General features: G+C 44.3%; 1 protein-coding gene across 1 annotated transcript in view; it reads left to right on the top strand.

The window, feature by feature from the left end:
* LOC126278440 (uncharacterized) overlaps positions 1-8,990 on the top strand; it is a 94,625-nt gene extending 85,635 nt beyond the window's left edge. The window contains exon 5 of the mRNA XM_049978555.1: positions 8,668-8,990. Within this exon, the coding sequence (XP_049834512.1) occupies positions 8,668-8,968 (301 nt within the window). The 3' untranslated portion in view covers positions 8,969-8,990. The remainder of the gene's footprint in view (positions 1-8,667) is intronic.
* Positions 8,991-17,721: the final 8,731 nt, after the last annotated feature.

Genomic DNA, 17,721 nt, shown 5'->3' with positions numbered 1-17,721 from the left:
CGGGTACAGATCTGGCGATTTGGGGGCGGGGGGGGGGCAGCACATCAATTGGAACTCGCTACTGTGTCCCTCGAATCACTCCATGACACTCCTGGCCTTGTGGCATGACGCATTACCTTTTTGAAAATTCCTTTGCCGTCAGGATGCATGTTCGTCATGAAGGGGTGTACTTGGGCTGAAGCCACTGTACGATACGCTTTGGTCGACATGGTGCCCTGCACGAGCTCAACTGAACTCGTGGATTCCCATGTGGATGTTCCCCAGACTGTAATCGCGCCGCCGCTAGCTTGGCTCAGTCTCACAATACAAGTGTCAGTGATCTGTTCCCCTGGCAGACGATAGATTCGCTCGCTCTCATTGGCATGATGAAGAAGGTATCGGGATTTAACAGGCCATGCAACGCTCTGCCACTGCGGAAACGTCCAATGTTGTTGGTCACGTGCCCATTACAGTCGTAGTGGCCGATTTCGTGCTGTTAGCCCTGGCACATGCATGGGTCGTCAACTGCTGAGGCCCTTCATTATGGGTGTTCGATACACTCTCTGTCCAGACACACATGTGCTCTGTCCAGCATTATAGTCTGATGTTGCTTCCACCACAGTTTTCTGCCTGTCCTGTATTACGTCTGCCCAGACCACGACATTTGACATCTGTAATGATGGGTGGCCACCCAACCCCATCATGTCTGAATGTGTTTTCACCTTGGTTTCGTCACGTATTGAAGACACTCACCACAGCACTCCTCAAACACCCAACAAGGCATGCTGTTTGCAAAATGCTCATGCGAAGCTTCCTGACCATCACTATCTCCCTTTGGGCAAACGCAGATAGATGGAGTGCCTTCTGCATTCTGCACAAGGACATCGCACCAGTGATAGAACAAACACCCTACGCGTGTCTGACTGGCTGTCCCTCCACACCAGGTGACGCTGTTATCGCCTGGACGGGTTTACATCGGTACTAGGTCGGTGGTCGTAATGTTCTGGCTGATCGGTGTAGCTTTGGCTGGAATTCAGTGCAATTTTGGAGATTATAGAATTGGCTATGACGTCATGAATATATCATGGCGTCATTATTTACACCAATACGGGGGGGTGGGGGTATTCGTTTGCATATACTATGCCATCACATACATGCTAGTAAAGCAGTGGTGGATAATGTTTTGGTGGCTTAGCAATGTAAGTAATTCCTACAGTTTTGGTCACATGCTGTATTGTGATTTGCTGACGGCTATATGAGGTCTCCTAATTCGAATCAGTGTTGACGCAGTATCGCTATCCGACGCCAAGTGACGTTCATTTGTTGTGAAGCTGCGTCAAAAGATGTAGATGTGATACAACATTGTGATGCTAAGGAGTGTGATGTGATTCAGCGTTGATGTGATATTGAAACAATGTCGTGATGTGACACGATGTTGATGTGACTGACAGCAGTGGATAGAATATGTAAAATTTTGGGCAAATACATAAAAATGAGGAAAATACGTTAAAACTGGCTAAAAATACATACGAAGGTGTGCTGAAAGTGTTTTGTGTGAAAACTCTTAAACCTTTTTAAATAAAACAAACTTTGTTTACTTTTTACATAATTAATCTTCATATCGGCATGTTTGTTTCTCAACGTTTCTCCTGAGACGAGTTTGTTCATACTTCCACTGCAGAGTGTTTCACTCTGTTGGCAGAACCACAACCTAATCTCTGCTTGCACTGCTTCACTACTATCAAAGTGAAGTCCTTGAAGGTGTTGTACAAGTTTTGGAAGCAGACGAAAATCCGAGGAGGCCAAGTTGGGCCTGTATGGAGGATCGATGGCAGTCAACCCAAAGACGAAGGATTTTTGCAGACGTCGCAGTACTCACGTGTATCTGGCAGTGTCACGCTGAAGGTGCTCCCTGTATGAACGAACTGTCCTGCAGTTAGGAACTCGATTACAGCATGCTGTTTCTAACACACCAACATAGTTACGTTAACACACTGACATGTTACAATTTGGAGCCCTCTAGCGACAGAGAGTTGTAACTCGCATAAACAAAATGGGAAACTTGACTGAAAAGAGAACAAAAGTTTCAGAGGCATTACTTTTCAGCACACTCTTGTCAGATTGTGGAAGAATGTGAGTAGTTACAAATCTTCCTGGATGTGCATCTCTGCTAGAGCTTTGAATGACAAAAATCACACAAATTTAATTTGTTATTAACAAATATACCCGAAGTGATGTGATTTAATGTAGTTGCAACAGTTTGTTACTAACAAATAGAAACACGTTCTCCCTATGTTGCACATGTCCAGAGTCAAGCTACCCTCTCGGGTTCCCTAGTTTTAAAAAACGTAAAGATGGTGAGGGAGTGCTTGAATCACACTCGTCAAGAGACCAGTGAAGGAGAACGGGGAAGGGTATGCACTCCCCCGGATGACCTCAATCAGCTGCCGTTGGTTCCCCGTGGGGTGGGTGATGGGCATGTTGCGAACTTGATTATAGGTCGCCAGAAATGTGAAATTTGACACCAGAATTTCTTATTAGTGACAATTTGTAAGGTGTCAGGCAAATCCAACACCTTCCATGAAAACCCTGACATGATAAGCAAATCCAGTAGTATGTGACATAGCTCCGAATAAATTGTGACATTAAATTAACCAAAGTAATACAAGTAACGAGTGAGCAAATGCAATACCACAGACTAACACAAGAATGCCTAAATGCGTGGCATACCTTCCCACCGTGAGACAGACGCGGTTCCGAGGGGAGAAACGAGAACAGAAGCCGAGATCAGAACCGTGTTAAGCTAGAGGGCCCTACGATAAGGGACAGACTGGACACCCACGTCACCAGCTAACCACTAGGACAACGCCAGCTGCAAGTTTTTGCCTGGAACTTTTTCGCGTCTCTGTTACGTCAAGGACCACCCCCCAGCCCATGTTAAAAGCTAGAGCCCCCCAGAAAAACAGTTTAGATTTTACAATAACACAAAAAGGGCCACACCACCCGCAAGTTTTACCGTGAGACTTTTTCGCGTTTCTGTTACGTTGCAAACTTTAAAAATATTACCCCACCACAAAAAGTATAATGTTTCTCACGGGATAGACAGAATTTTTGTAGGCGGAGCTTAAGGTTAACATTGAGACCTTGATTGGTGAGATGAAAACACAGCCAAATAGTTTTTTTTAAAAACCAACTTCGGTAAATGGTAGTAAGGAGAAGTTAGTTAGTTCCGAGACGGCGAGCTGGATGGCTGCTGCGCTGGCCGCCGCCCCCTGACGAACACCAGCAAGTTATGGACGCACGCGATGCCGCATAACAGCGCATAAAGCTTCACTCAGAACTGCAGAAGTCTCATTTGTTACCCCCCTTTTTGCGTAATACTAGTGTCGATCGTCAGTTAAAGCTCATGGTGTTCACATTTGCCCCTTGAAGTAAAAATCTGAAACGCGATGAATTTTCTGTTATATACACTCCTGGAAATTGAAATAAGAACACCGTGAATTCATTGTCCCAGGAAGGGGAAACTTTATTGACACATTCCTGGGGTCAGATACATCACATGATCACACTGACAGAACCACAGGCACATAGACACAGGCAACAGAGCATGCACAATGTCGGCACTAGTACAGTGTATATCCACCTTTCGCAGCAATGCAGGCTGCTATTCTCCCATGGAGACGATCGTAGAGATGCTGGATTCTCAATAACTACACTCCTGGAAATGGAAAAAAGAACACATTGACATCGGTGTGTCAGACCCACCATACTTGCTCCGGACACTGCGAGAGGGCTGTACAAGCAATGATCACACGCACGGCACAGCGGACACACCACGAATCGCGGTGTTGGCCGTCGAATGGCGCTAGCTGCGCAGCATTTGTGCACCGTCGCCGTCAGTGTCAGCCAGTTTGCCGTGGCATACGGAGCACCATCGCAGTCTTTAACACTGGTAGCATGCCGCGACAGCGTGGACGTGAACCGTATGTGTAGTTGACGGACTTTGAGCGAGGGCGTATAGTGGGCATGCGGGAGGCTGGGTGGACGTACCGCCGAATTGCTCAACACGTGGGGCGTGAGGTCTCCACAGTACATCGATGTTGTCGCCAGTGGTCGGCGGAAGGTGCACGTGCCCGTCGACCTGGGACCGAACCGCATGGACGCACGGATGCACGCCAAGACCGTAGGATCCTATGCAGTGCCGTAGAGGACCGCACCGCCACTTCCCAGCAAATTAGGGACACTGTTGCTCCTGGGGTATTGGCGAGGACCATTCGCAACCGTCTCCATGAAGCTGGGCTACGGTCCCGCACACCGTTAGGCCGTCTTCCGCTCACGCCGCAACATCGTGCAACCCGCCTCCAGTGGTGTCGCGACAGGCGTGAATGGAGGGACGAATGGAGACGTGTCGTCTTCAGCGATGAGAGTCACTTTTGCCTTGGTGCCAATGATGGTTGTATGCGTGTTTGGCGCCGTGCAGGTGAGCGCCACAATCAGGACTGCATACGACCGAGGCACACAGGGCCAACACCCGGCATCATGGTGTGGGGAGCGATCTCCTACACTGGCTGTACACCTCTGGTGATCGTCGAGGGGACACTAAATAGTGCACGGTACATCCAAACCGTCATCGAACCCATCGTTCTACCATTCCTAGACCGGCAAGGGAACTTGCTGTTCCAACAGGACAATGCACGTCTGCATGTATCCCGTGCCACCCAACGTGCTCTAGAAGGTGTAAGTCAACTACCCTGGCCAGCAAGATCTCCGGATCTGTCCCCCATTGAGCATGTTTGGGACTGGATGAAGCGTCGTCTCACGCGGTCTGCACGTCCAGCACGAACGCTGGTCCAACTGAGGCGCCAGATGGAAATGGCATGGCAAGCCGTTCCACAGGACTACATCCAGCATCTCTACGATCGTCTCCATGGGAGAATAGCAGCCTGCATTGCTGCGAAAGGTGGATATACACTGTACTAGGTCCGACATTGTGCATGCTCTGTTGCCTGTGTCTATGTGCCTGTGGTTCTGTCAGTGTGATCATGTGATGTATCTGACCCCAGGAATGTGTCAATAAAGTTTCCCCTTCCTGGGACAATGAATTCACGGTGTTCTTATTTCAATTTCCAGTGTGTATAATTATTTCTGTTTGAAATTGTTTGTATATTGTTATTGTCGCAAATTACTGTAAATCTGTACAATAACGAGCAAGTTCAAAATTTTTCGGATTAAAAAATACTGAATACACTTTTGTTTTGTGCATCAAGCAGAGGGGACTTCAAAACAAATGACTTTTTCGACAAATCTGGGTGCAACGTTGAAACATACCTTAAAAACGATAGAATTTTTACCTGAAGTGCCTTTTTGTTACCGTTCCAACAGTATTCGTTCACAAATATTAAACTCAGTCTTTCTCAACCGTGCGTTTCACCCCCTTAACGGCCGTAAGGGCAGGTATAAAAAGATATGTCTTTTATTTTTCTCTCTACTGCAACTCGAAAATATTAAGCTATGAACATGAAACCTGATAACATCGTCAATCACACTCTACATAGTCATCCTTCAGTGGGACACTTTTTTTCCAACTATGGATGACTTGGTTGTGGATGTCTGCATTTGGCTCTTCGGGAAACGTTCTGCCTCAAAACTCATATTCTCGTCATTCTGCCCGTACCTGCCACCCAATGGTTTGTTCATCTGATTAGAGAGCGTGAAGTCACTGAGTGCCATGGAAAGGCAATACAGCTGTCAAAAAATGGCTGTTGTGTTACTCTCATCATCATTTCATCATCATCGAAACACAAGTCGCCCATCGTGGCGTCAACTGAAAAGATATGAAACTAGCAGCCGAACTTCACCAGGTGGGGACTCTCAGCCATCATTTCATACGATCATTCCACTTCATTTTTTTTCAGTTTCCCACGCTATCACACTTTGGCGACTGACTTCCCAGATAAATAGAACGTCGCTTCGTCACCGAACATCAGCTTTGAGGCGAAATGTTCCTCCGTTCTGCCCGCAGTGTCAGGCAAGATTGAAGGCACCGTCCATAATCTTCCAATTCCAGTTGATGCACGAGCTCAAGACCACAAGGTCTGAGATGTAAGTGCCATCGCAGAGTCTTGTACGCAGTTTGCCGCTCTATTCCAAGATGGTGTTTTGCGGTCACCGTTGATGTCTCTGGACTGCGCACGCAAGTTTCCGTCGCTCTCACTCCACGTTTGCGACTAGTACTCTTCATCGACTGGCACTTTTGTGTTCAAAGAGACGATCAGTGGTGCTAAACTGTCGATAGAGGAATAACGCAAATTCTCTGTCTCTGTTTACACGGTGGTTCTTTTCCATAATTAGAAGGGCTTGCTGAAACGTAATTCCTCCGATTTTTTTGTGCGAAAACACTTAAGTAGAGTTTGGTAATATTCTACATCTTTTTTCTTCAAGTCTACTAACTTGTTTCTCAACAAAGTCAGCCTGGAGACTAAAACATTCCCCCCAACGAGAGACCAGTTTATTGATACCGTCATTGTAGAAAGTTTGTTGACGGACCTACGACGTCAACTTAGCTTGACCCGCTTCATCACTAGCAAAGATTTTCCTTAAGTTTTGGAGGCGGATGGAAACTGGACTGCGTCCAGTCGGGGCTGTACGGAGGATGCTTGCAGCTCACGTGTGTGATCTGGCGTTACCCAGCTGAAGGAGTGCGTGCTCCGTGCGTGGATAACCCTTCGAGTTAGTGCTTCCAGTTTTCTGAATGCCTCGCTGTACACCGCAGAGTCACATGACACACCGCCGTGTTACACGCTACAATTCGGAGCTCTCTACCGGTAGATGGTTATAACTTGGTTCAGTAATATGCATGACGTTTAATGTGCATGACGTGTAATACCTCAACCGATCCTGAGAACACAGTAAAAAGTTCGCGGGCATTACTTTCCGGCACGCTCACGTACTTTTTAATCCACTAAAACTCTTCTCTTACTTTGGAAACTCGGTGGCTTTACGGTTCTCTTCATGCATTCAAGCATACACTGAGGAGGCAAAACTCGTGGAGTAGCGCTATGCACGTATACAAATGTTGGTGGTATGGTAGTATCGCATACACAAGGTATGAAAGGGCAGTGCGTTGGCGGAGCTCTCATTTGTACTAAGATGATTGATATGAAAGTATTCCGCATGAAATTATGGCCGCAGGACGAGAATTAACAGGTTTTGGATTGGTAGTTGGAGGTAGGCGCATGAGACATTACATTTCGGAAATTGTTAGAGGATCCATTGTTCCGAGATGCACAGTGTCAAGAAAGTGTCGAGAATACCACATTTCAAGCACTGCCTCTCACCACTGACAACGCAGTGGCCGACGGCCTTCACTTGACGATCGAGGGCAGCGGCGTTTGCGTAGAGTTGTCAGCGCTAACACACAAGCAACACTGCGCGAAATAACGTCAGAAATCAAGGTGAGAAGTACGGCGATCGTATCCGTTAGGACTGAGCAGCAAAATTTGGCGTTAATTGGCTACTGCAGCAGACGACCGACGTGTGCGCCTTTGCTAACAGCACAATATCGTCTGCAGCACCGCGCCTCGGCCCGTGATCCTACTGGATGGACCCTAGACTACTGGAAACCACGATCTGGTCAGACGGGTCCCGATTTGAGTTGGGAAGCCCTGTTGGTGGGGTTCGAGTGAGGCCCAGACCCCACGAAGCCACGGGGCCGAGTTGACAACAAGGCATCGTGGAAGCTGGTGGTGGCTCCATAGTGGTGTGCCCTGTCTCCACGTGGAACGGTCTGGGTCCTTTGGTCCAGCTGAATCGGACATTAACTAGATTTTTTTTTTTCTCTTGCCGCCCTGATCCTACGACCCCCCCCCCCCCTAATTACTTAAGGTGGATCTTTATTGACCACTTAGGCGCTGCGACCGGTGTATGGGCGCTGATACGGCTGAACCTCCGCACCAGCTCGCACGTTTCCCACCACGTGCAGGCGGGTCATAGTTGATCATGTTTTGTTTTTGTCTCTTTTATTTTGTTTTCTTTTACTTGGTTATCTTTGTTTGCTATTTATCTTTCTTTTATTTTCTTTATGGCAGATTTCCCAAACCGTTTAACAAAAATTTACATGAAGTTTAAATTTTGAAAAAGAAATACAAAAATATGGTTTAGAATGAATTAGTATTAACTAGAATTGGTTCTGTTCAGCTACTTAATGGACCGTTTTCAGCCATTTATAAACCTGTCACTGGGCCACAATTGCTCGCGATTGGTTTGGACAACATTCTGGACAGTTCAAGTAAATTATTTGGCTCCCAGATCCCACGATATGAATCTCATCGAATATTTATGGGACGTAATCTAAAGGTCAGTTCGTGCACAAAATCTGGCACCGGCCACTCTTTTGGAATTATGGACGGACATAGAGGCAGCGTGGCTCAATATTTCTGCAGGGGGACTTCCAACGACTTGTTGACTCCATGCTACGTCTGGCAGAAGGACGTCCGACACGATATTAGGAGGTATCTCACCTGAGCTTATTTGTACATGTTTTACTTTAGAAAATATAGAACTTTGAAAACGAATGGATGGTTTATAGCCCTGTACTAAAATCTCCACGTAGTTGGCCGTCGCACTGCAAACGCTCGTCATTGAACGTGTCTCGTGCTGGAAGACGTGCCTCTGGCCCCGTGTTGGCAGGTGGCCGTGCATGGGCGACGCGGGCGCGCCCCTCGTGTGCCAGAACATGCTGGTCGGCACCCTGAGGCAGGAGGGCCTGCTGCCCGACGACAGGTGCGACGAGTACAGCGACCACAGCCTGCAGAACTTCACCTTCGTCGGCTACTACCGCGACTGGATCGTGGAGCACGCGCCCGTCAGGTTCGGCGTGTGGCGCAGCCGCTCCCCGGGCCTCCTCGCCTGGGCCACGTCGGGACACCTCGCCGCCTCTTACGCCGCGGTGCTTCTGCTGGACCTCTGGATGTACATGTGCTCGAAATAAATCCACTCTCTATGGGACTCCACCTGTCACGAGTGGTTTTTAGCTCTCGAAAGCACGCATTTACGGTGTTGGGGATCCACACTCTTATTAGTAAATGTAAGGGACAGCCAAATGAAAACGAGACAGATTTTAAAAAAAGTGGTCAAGTGCGTGTATGACACGAGCACGGAGGTTTCCATACAGAATTAATTACGTTTGCAGACAGTTTATCCATTTCGGAAATCGAGGACACTGACGATTTCTGTCTGTTACCGACATTGATACTGGCAAGAGATCGGCCCCAGGTATTCCAAGACTTTCGACAATGTTTTAATTTCAAGTTTCGAGTCGGGTAACTATCGACAAATTAAATACTTTTTTCGTGTAATATTATTAAAAATCAACAACTTGGGATATTTCCCTTTACTTGCACTTTGAAATCTTGCTTCGAGCCAAATTTTATCATTCTATATCAATGGATAGTGCCCCATAGGTCTTGATGCGTGAGATTCGGACTATCAAAATTTATGACATAAATGACCGCATCTTTCCACTGTATTAGAAGCTTCAATGCTTTACACCACGAAGGGATCGTAGACCTTAATGCATGCCATAAATTTCAACTTCATTCGTCTTCTTATTCCTGGTAAAAATGGTTCTTAACAGTCGGACAGGCTGACAGACGGACAACAAGGCGATTATCTAAAGGGTTCCGTTTTAAGTAATCATTATAGCTGTTAATAAACTTATCCAATTGTGGAGCAAGGTAGTCAGTCTGTCAGTGGAAATATGTTTGCAGTTGCCTACAGAACCATAATTGCATCCAGGAGCGCACATCATCGTCCGAAGCAAATTGACGGCAACGTATGTCTTTTTTCAGGGCTGAGTATAGCGATGTCCTTACAGAGAAGTTGGTTGTGATTAATATGATTAAGTATCAAACACAAATGACGGATCAAAATCGGGTCAAACAGGTGCCATATAGATTGACTGCCATTGAAATGCACCAATTGAAAAAGACTGTACACCACTTACTACAACAAGGAGTAATTCACCCTATGCTTCTTCTAAGTGTTTTGTTTATTAAATTTTATGGGAAGGGGGGGAGAGGGAGTTACAGTAATGTTTGATTACAGACAGTTAAGTAAGAAGGTAATTACGGTTGGCACCACTCCTGATGTACATGCCTGTTTTGCTTGCTTTAAGGTGGCCACGGACTGTGGTACATCCAAGGCAGGCACAGCCTTGACCGAACATTCCAGGGCAACCGAAACGTTTTGTAGAGATTGGGACCTTCATAAGTTTCAAAGGGTGACCTCCGGGTTGGCAACAGTGTCTATGCTTTCACAATTCTTGGATTCCGTATTTGATGATTTAAAATTAAAGTTTGTGAACCGTCGTTTAGATGATGATACAGGTCATTGTGCTTCGTCAGAAGAACATTTAGATCATGCAGGCCAGGTATTACAAGGTTTAAAGGAAGCGGTCTTACTGTGAAACCATCAAAAGTTAGAGTGACTCATTGCTGTGTTTCGTTCTTGAGTACTGTCATATCAGAGAATGGGATACAGGTTGATCAAGAAAGAACGTGTGCTGTTTATAAGTTTTCTCTACAAAATACTGTTAACGGTGTAGCTAAGTTAACGCAGAACAGGGAATCAGCGATCATAAAGCGGTTACTGCATCGATGACTTCAGCCGTAAATAGAAATAAAGCAGATTTCAGAGTACATGACGGCTCAACACAAAAGTTTTGTCTCAAGTACAAATACTGTTGAGGATCAGTGGAAAAATTTCAAAACCATCGTACATAATGCGTTAGATGAGTACGTGCCAAGCAAGATCGTACGAGATGGAAAAGAGCCACCGTGGTACAACCACCGAGTTAGAAAACTGCTGCGGAAGCAAAGGGAACTTCACAGCAAACATAAACATAGTCGAAGTCTTGCAGACAAACAAAAATTACGCGAAGCGAAATGTAGTGTGAGGAGGGCCATGCGAGGGGCGTTCAATGAATTCGAAAGTAAAGTTCTATGTAATGACTTGGCAGAAAATCCTAAGAAATTTTGGTCTTATGTCAAAGCGGTAGTTGGATCAAAACAAAATGTCCAGACACTGTGTGTCAGAAATGGTACTGAAACAGAGGATGACAGACTAAAGGCCGAAATATCAAACGTCTTTTTCCAAATATGTTTCACAGGGGAAGACTGCACTGTAGTTCCTTCTCTAGATTGCCGTACAGATGACAAAATGGTAGATATCGAAATAGATGACAGAGGGAGAGAGAAAAACAATTAAAATCACTCAAAAGAGGAAAGGCCGCTGGACCTGATGGGATACCAGTTCGATTTTACACAGAGTACGTGAAGGAACTTGCCCCCTTCTTGCAGCGGTTTACCGTAGGTTTCTAGAAGAGCGCAGTGTTCCGTAGGATTGGAAGAGGGCACAGGTCATCTCCATTTTCAAGAAGGGACATCGAACAGATGTGCAGAACTATAGACATGTATCTCTAACGTCTATCAGTTTTAGAATTTTGGAACACTTATTATTTTGGAGTATAATGACTTTTCTGGAGACCAGAAATCTACTCTGTAGGAATCAGCATGGGCTTAGAAAGACGATCATGTGAAACCCAGCTCGCGCTCTTCATCCACGAGACTCGAAGGGCCATAGACACGAGTTCCCAGGTAGATTCCGTGTTTCTTGACGTCCACAAGGCATTTGATACAGTTCCCCACAGTCGTTTAATGAACAAAGTAATAGCATATAGACTATCAGACCAATTGTGTGATTGGATTGAAGAGTTCCTAGATAACAGAACGCAGCATGTTATTTTCAGTGGAGAGAAGTCTTCCGAACTAAGGGTGATTTAGGGTGTGCCGCAGGGGAGTGTCATAGGACTGTTGCTATTAACAATATATATAAATGACCTTGTGCATAACATCGGAAGTTCACTGAGACTTTTTGCAGATGATGCTGTGGTATATCGAGAGGTTGTAACAATGGAAAATTGTACTGAAATGCAGGAGGATCTGCAACGAATTGACGCATTGTGCAGGGAATAGCAATTGAATCTGAATGTAGACAAGTGTAATGTGCTGCGAATACATAGAGACAAAGATCCCTTATCATTTAGCTACAAAATAGCAGGACAGCAACTGGAAGCAATTACTTACATAGATTATCTGGGAGTAGTCATTTGGAGCGATTTAAAATGGAATGTTCATATAAAGTTGATCGTCGGTCAAGCAGATGCCAGACTGAGATTCATTGGAAGAATCCTAAGAAAATGCAATCCGAAAACAAAGGAAGTAGGTTACAGTACACTTGCTCTCCCACTGCTTGAATATTGCTCACCAGTGTGGGATCCGTAACAGATAGGTTTGATAGAAGAGATAGAGAAGATCCAACTGAGAGCAGCGGGCTTTGTTACAGGATCATTTAGTAATTGCGAAAGCATTACGGAGGTGATAGATAAACTCCAGTGGAAGACTCTGTAGGAAAGATGCTCAGTAGCTCGGTACGGGCTTTTGTTGAAGTTTCGAGAACGTACCTTCGCCGAGGAGTCAAGCAGTATATTGCTCCCTCCTACGTATATCTCGCGAAGAGACCATGAAGATAAAATCAGAGAGATTAGAGCCCACATAGAGGCATACCGACAATCTTTCTTTCCACAAATAATACGAGGCTGGAATAGAAGGGAGAACTGATAGAGGTACTCAAAGTACCCTCCGCTACACACCGTGAGGTGACTTGCGAAATATGGATGTAGATGTAAGTTTATTGTGATGATCCCTTGCTTCAGAAATTTAATGAATTTGAGGGCAAAAAGGAAAATCTCGTTCAAAGTATTCTCAAAAATCTGCATTTGAAGTGCCGAAAGCTGCGTCGATGACATCTCTGGTGTTGCCTGATTCTGAAAAGCATTTTATATATCAGATTTAAGCATCCATGACCGTGGTGGTGACAGACCTATTGTAAGAAGAGAATGGTGTACGTAGGCCAATAGTATACGTTTCCAGGGCATTGCCGAAATTAGAAAGTTGTTATTCACTATGTGAATTAGAAGTACTAGCGGTATTTTTCGCTATAGAAAAATTCCCATTCTATCTGGAGCACGAAAGTCTTTCGATGGAAACTGACAACCAGGCACTGAGTCCGGTATTGTCTCGCCCACTTAAGGCCCAAACAACTGATCGAAGGGCGGCACGTTTGTCTGCTTTCAAATGTAAAGTGAAGCACATAGAACGAACGGAAGATATTATTGCTCATGGTCTGAGCCGTATATTCCAGGAAGAATCAGAGGAAATCAAGTAAAAGAGAACAAGAGAAAAGTATAGGAAGGTTAATAAATGAGGGTGAATAATATATTGCTGAATTTACTGGAACTTTTTAAGGACCTTGGTTCATTCCAGGATGAGGATATTGAATTAAGTTCTATTAAAAAAAACTAGAAAATAAAGAAGACGTAAATGGGTACTCTCGGAAAAAAAATTTACTGTGTTAGAAAGCCGGAAAGTAGTGCTGCCCTAAGAACTAGTGGCACAAGTATTTAAGTACTATCACGAGTCTGTCACTGGTGGCGATTTTGGCAAACACAAGGCAAGCATGGAAACGATGGAGTATTTCACATTGAAGCGAACGAACGTAGATATTCGCAGGTCAGCTGGTCTTTGAAAAGTGTGTAAAATGAGTAAAGCGTGTAATGATAAACCGCAGGATTGGTCGGCATAGAATATAGAACGATCTCCTTTGAATATATTGTTTATAGACTATTTGGGACCTTTTCCTAACTCACACGAAGGAAGTAACTGTTTTTTGTGGTAGTCGATGGGTTTGGGTCAAATGGTTCACATGGCTCTGAGCACTATGCGACTTAACTTGTGAGGTAACCAGTCGCCTAGAACTTGGAACTAATTAAACCTAACTAACTTAAGGACATCACACACATGCATGCCCGAGGCAGGATTCGAACCTGAGACCGTAGCGGTCACTCGGCTCCAGACTGCAGCGCCTAGAACCGCTCGCCCACTACGGCCGGCTAGTCGATGGGTTTCCAAAGTTTATCTTGTTATTTCGTACTCGGATGATGTCGCGAGATGTTGGTATAATGGGCTTGAGAAACATTTTTGCCAGTTTTGTTTCCCCAAATCGCTGCTAAGTGATCACGTATCCGCAATGCTGCCAAATCAATTTAAAAGACTTAATTTTAGTCACACCATTATCCATGTAACCAGCACCCCCCATTATTCACAACCTTCCTTTGCGGAAAGGGTAAATCATAATCTCAAGGCGGACTCGTTTCTTTGATAGCCAGTAATTATGCAGTACTTTCCACATTCCAAAATCCGTGTCATTTCGCAGGTCTCACACAATTCCGATCTGCCCCATGCGATTTCCATATTTTTGGAGCCCTGGAGAAAGACATTCATAGCCGTCGATTTGCTTCTGACGAAGACGTACGCACCTGGGTGCGATCAGCGTCCCGTAGGCAGCAGCAAACGTTTCTGTATGAAGGCACTGACCGTCGGCGATTACTTTTGAAATAAATAAATAGTTTACTTACCTTTCTCTATCTGTCTGTTTCTTCAAATATTTTTTACAACCTCTTACAGTGTAACTGAGGTCCGAACGCTTTGTGAAATATTCCTGGCCAAGCGTGTCCAACTAATAAAATCAGAGTTGTTGTCTGTACGCTGACTTAACCATATTGATTATAATTTGACATTCAGAAAATTAATTTCTGCAAGAGCATCTGCTTTTCACAACAGTTACCCACGTGCTTATCAATGACATAAAATGATTGTAAGAGAGCGAGTCATTAATACTAGTAAGTGTAACCGTCCGTCTTGATCGCTGTTATATTTTTGTTTTTGTTAAGGAGTCCTGGTCACAGCCCTCAACGATATATACCAGATAAGCACAATAAATAACAAGCACTATTTCTATAATAATTACAATAATCCATTGTGTAGAAAAAATGAAGACATACCACATTTAAAAAAACTCGATGAACAGTATTCCACCAGTTCATACGTGCATTTGTGCCATGGCTAGCGGTTTTCAGTTAGGGAGCCTCACTAAACAGCTCTCAGTGGCCGTTAGGTGGCGTTGAAAGCAATGTTAAATTCCAGTTAAGATCTACTAATTATGCACACAGATCGTTCCGTAAATGTGGGATGTGCCCTCGACATCACACGTTGCAGGATGGTATTGAAAGTCTGTGTTAGATTCGTTTCATACTATCTAACTTGTATTTGCTGCTGTCACGCTAAATTATTGGTAATTTAGTTTCGTACAACGTCTTTGTCCCCATTCAGTAGTACCCAGTAACGTTAAAGTATCAATTTTTCCAGTTATCATCTAATCCTATGTACATTACTTACATGTTGTGCTCCCAAATTTCCTTTATGTCTTTACCATCTGTGTGAATGGGTGAGTGTGTGTGTGTGTAGAATTTGTCTTATGCGTGGTAGCAGTACACCACCTGGCTGTCTGCTGTGATAGCAACAGTGTATCCAACGTGCCTTTGTCAGTCATGGCAAAGAGATTTGTACTCTGTCGGTAGTCACTCGACAGTAGTCAAGTTGGTCGCGGGAAGGACCCCTCTGGTGTCTGGGGGGAAGTTCGCTGCAGGCAGGGGGTGCTCCCGGCTCTCGACACTGGAGCCTCGGTGAGTGAAGACGTGGCGCCGCTCAGTGTGTTCACGTGTGGCGGTGTGCAGCTGCTCCTACCCAAGTACACGTCTGATCTGCTAGTTCGTTTTGGAGTTCGATAGTCGAATTCTTATATTTTTCTGTGTGTAGTACGTTTTTCCGGTCCTAGCTCTGTGTAAGCAAAACACATGTTGTAGGAAGTTCGTTACTACAGCACACATTTAAAATTCAGTTGTCTGACTTCTCCTTTAACTGCAATGTATGTGTGAATATTTCCCGTGTGTATGTGTTTTATTTCTTCTACTTTCATTTCGTTTCAGTTTTATGATTGTGTAGCTTTCCTCATACCACGTGGTCGCGATTTCGCCGAGTGTAATTTCAGTGCTATCTTAATCAAGATTTATTCTTAATTCCGCCTGATATTTTATTGGTACGTGTGTCTATACGGTTTACATCCGTGTTCATGAAGTTTTAATGAGTCTTAGTAATTTTGCTTTCTTCATGAATATTCATGGTATTTGGCGGTGTTTCACGCCAGCGTACCTTAATGTCATGTGCATGGTGATGCAGACAAATTCCTCTGTCGAAAAGTATTCCATAGTATTCTTGTTCAAAGTTATTGAACCACAGCGATAGGGATGAACCTATGAGGCGTTGACATATTGTGAGGTGCAAAATTCTTTTTACCTCTATTTTTGTAAGTGTAAATCGTGTATGATTGTGTGAACTTTTCCCATGTGCGCCTAAGATTTCCTTTTCATTTATCTTCGCAGTGTACCTCAGCCCTCAGTATAATAATAGTATAAGTGGGTTAATTAATTAAATAACAGGCGTCGACAGATCATAGTTTAGAATTACTTTGTGGAATTTTTAATGTGAAGTTTTATTTCAATAAACTACGTTAAACTGTAATGACTCCTCCTCAGACAAATACGTCTCCTTTTGAAGCACAAAAGACAGGTCTTGTATTAGTAGACGTTTGTCTCATTATCTTGTTCTTTTTATTAAGGCTCAACATCCTGCTTGCTCTGAATTATTTGATTTACCGTTTTTACATAAGTAGTTCCCATACGCTCATTCCATATTTGCACTTGGATCTTTTTATTAATATTAACACTTTAGTTATGCTTACCAATTGAGTGATTAATTCAGTTCTTATATTAACTTTTCCCAATTTTAATTAAATTGGGTGGTGACCTTGAAAACTTCTTTGGTAAATGAATCTTACAGTAGATTGCAGAGCCCCGCATTGACTAACTTCCACCAGTTTCTGTTTGCAGATCAGTCTCCAGATAACCATTCACCCATCAATTACCATTTAGTATTTGTCAGACAGACATGCAAAACATAATTGAAACGGCCTCTATTACACCGAAAGAGAGCAGTCTTCCCGTATTTACAGGGAGTGTTCAGAGTTTCTAAACGAAAACACACTTCGTTGACATTGTGAAAAGCTTCTCGTTCTTCCCATAGTTTGGATACAACGCATGCGCAACGCAACATTTTGGCAATTATAGGTGCTGACAATTGGTGACGTACGATGGAATGGGTTTTAATACCGTCTTCACGAGAAACAATTCCTCGTTCCTTGTCTCAACAGTTTGTTGAACTGTTGGTCGAATCTATCGAGTGGCCTCTTGCAGACACAAAAGCACTTGCGGTAATAATCCACCGGACAGCGTTATCAAGTATTGCGCTGTGTATGAGCTCGTTACCTTATTCATATCGCGTTTTTAACAAACAATATTTGAATTGCTTTCAGCAAGAGTTTTGTCGTAAGTTGACTGGTATTAGCAATTTGTCTGGTGTGCATTAATCACAAATTTACTGTCGAAATTAGGGACAAATGCCTTCGTCTGCAGTTTAAACTTCCTTGCGGCTTCCAGTGTTTCTCCTCAAGTCAGAGATTCTCTGCTACTCGCATATGTCGTGATCTTCATCTGCCGAATTCTGTGCCGTTGTTTGAATTTTTTAACCGTCGACAGTGATGCCTTAAAGCCGAAGTCCTCAGACCGAAATTCGCCTGCAGCAGCCAAAAGCCCATTGCTGTAAAATCCTTGTTGTTACCTGAAATATACAATCGAAGTTCCATATCACTGTCAGAACCTGTTGTTAAAGT

Source organism: Schistocerca gregaria, chromosome 6, assembly GCF_023897955.1.
Source record: "Schistocerca gregaria isolate iqSchGreg1 chromosome 6, iqSchGreg1.2, whole genome shotgun sequence".
In the NCBI taxonomy this organism is placed as follows: Eukaryota; Metazoa; Arthropoda; class Insecta; order Orthoptera; family Acrididae; genus Schistocerca; species Schistocerca gregaria.
Note: the sequence above shows the minus strand (reverse complement) of the source record. Positions and strands in the feature narration are given on the sequence as shown.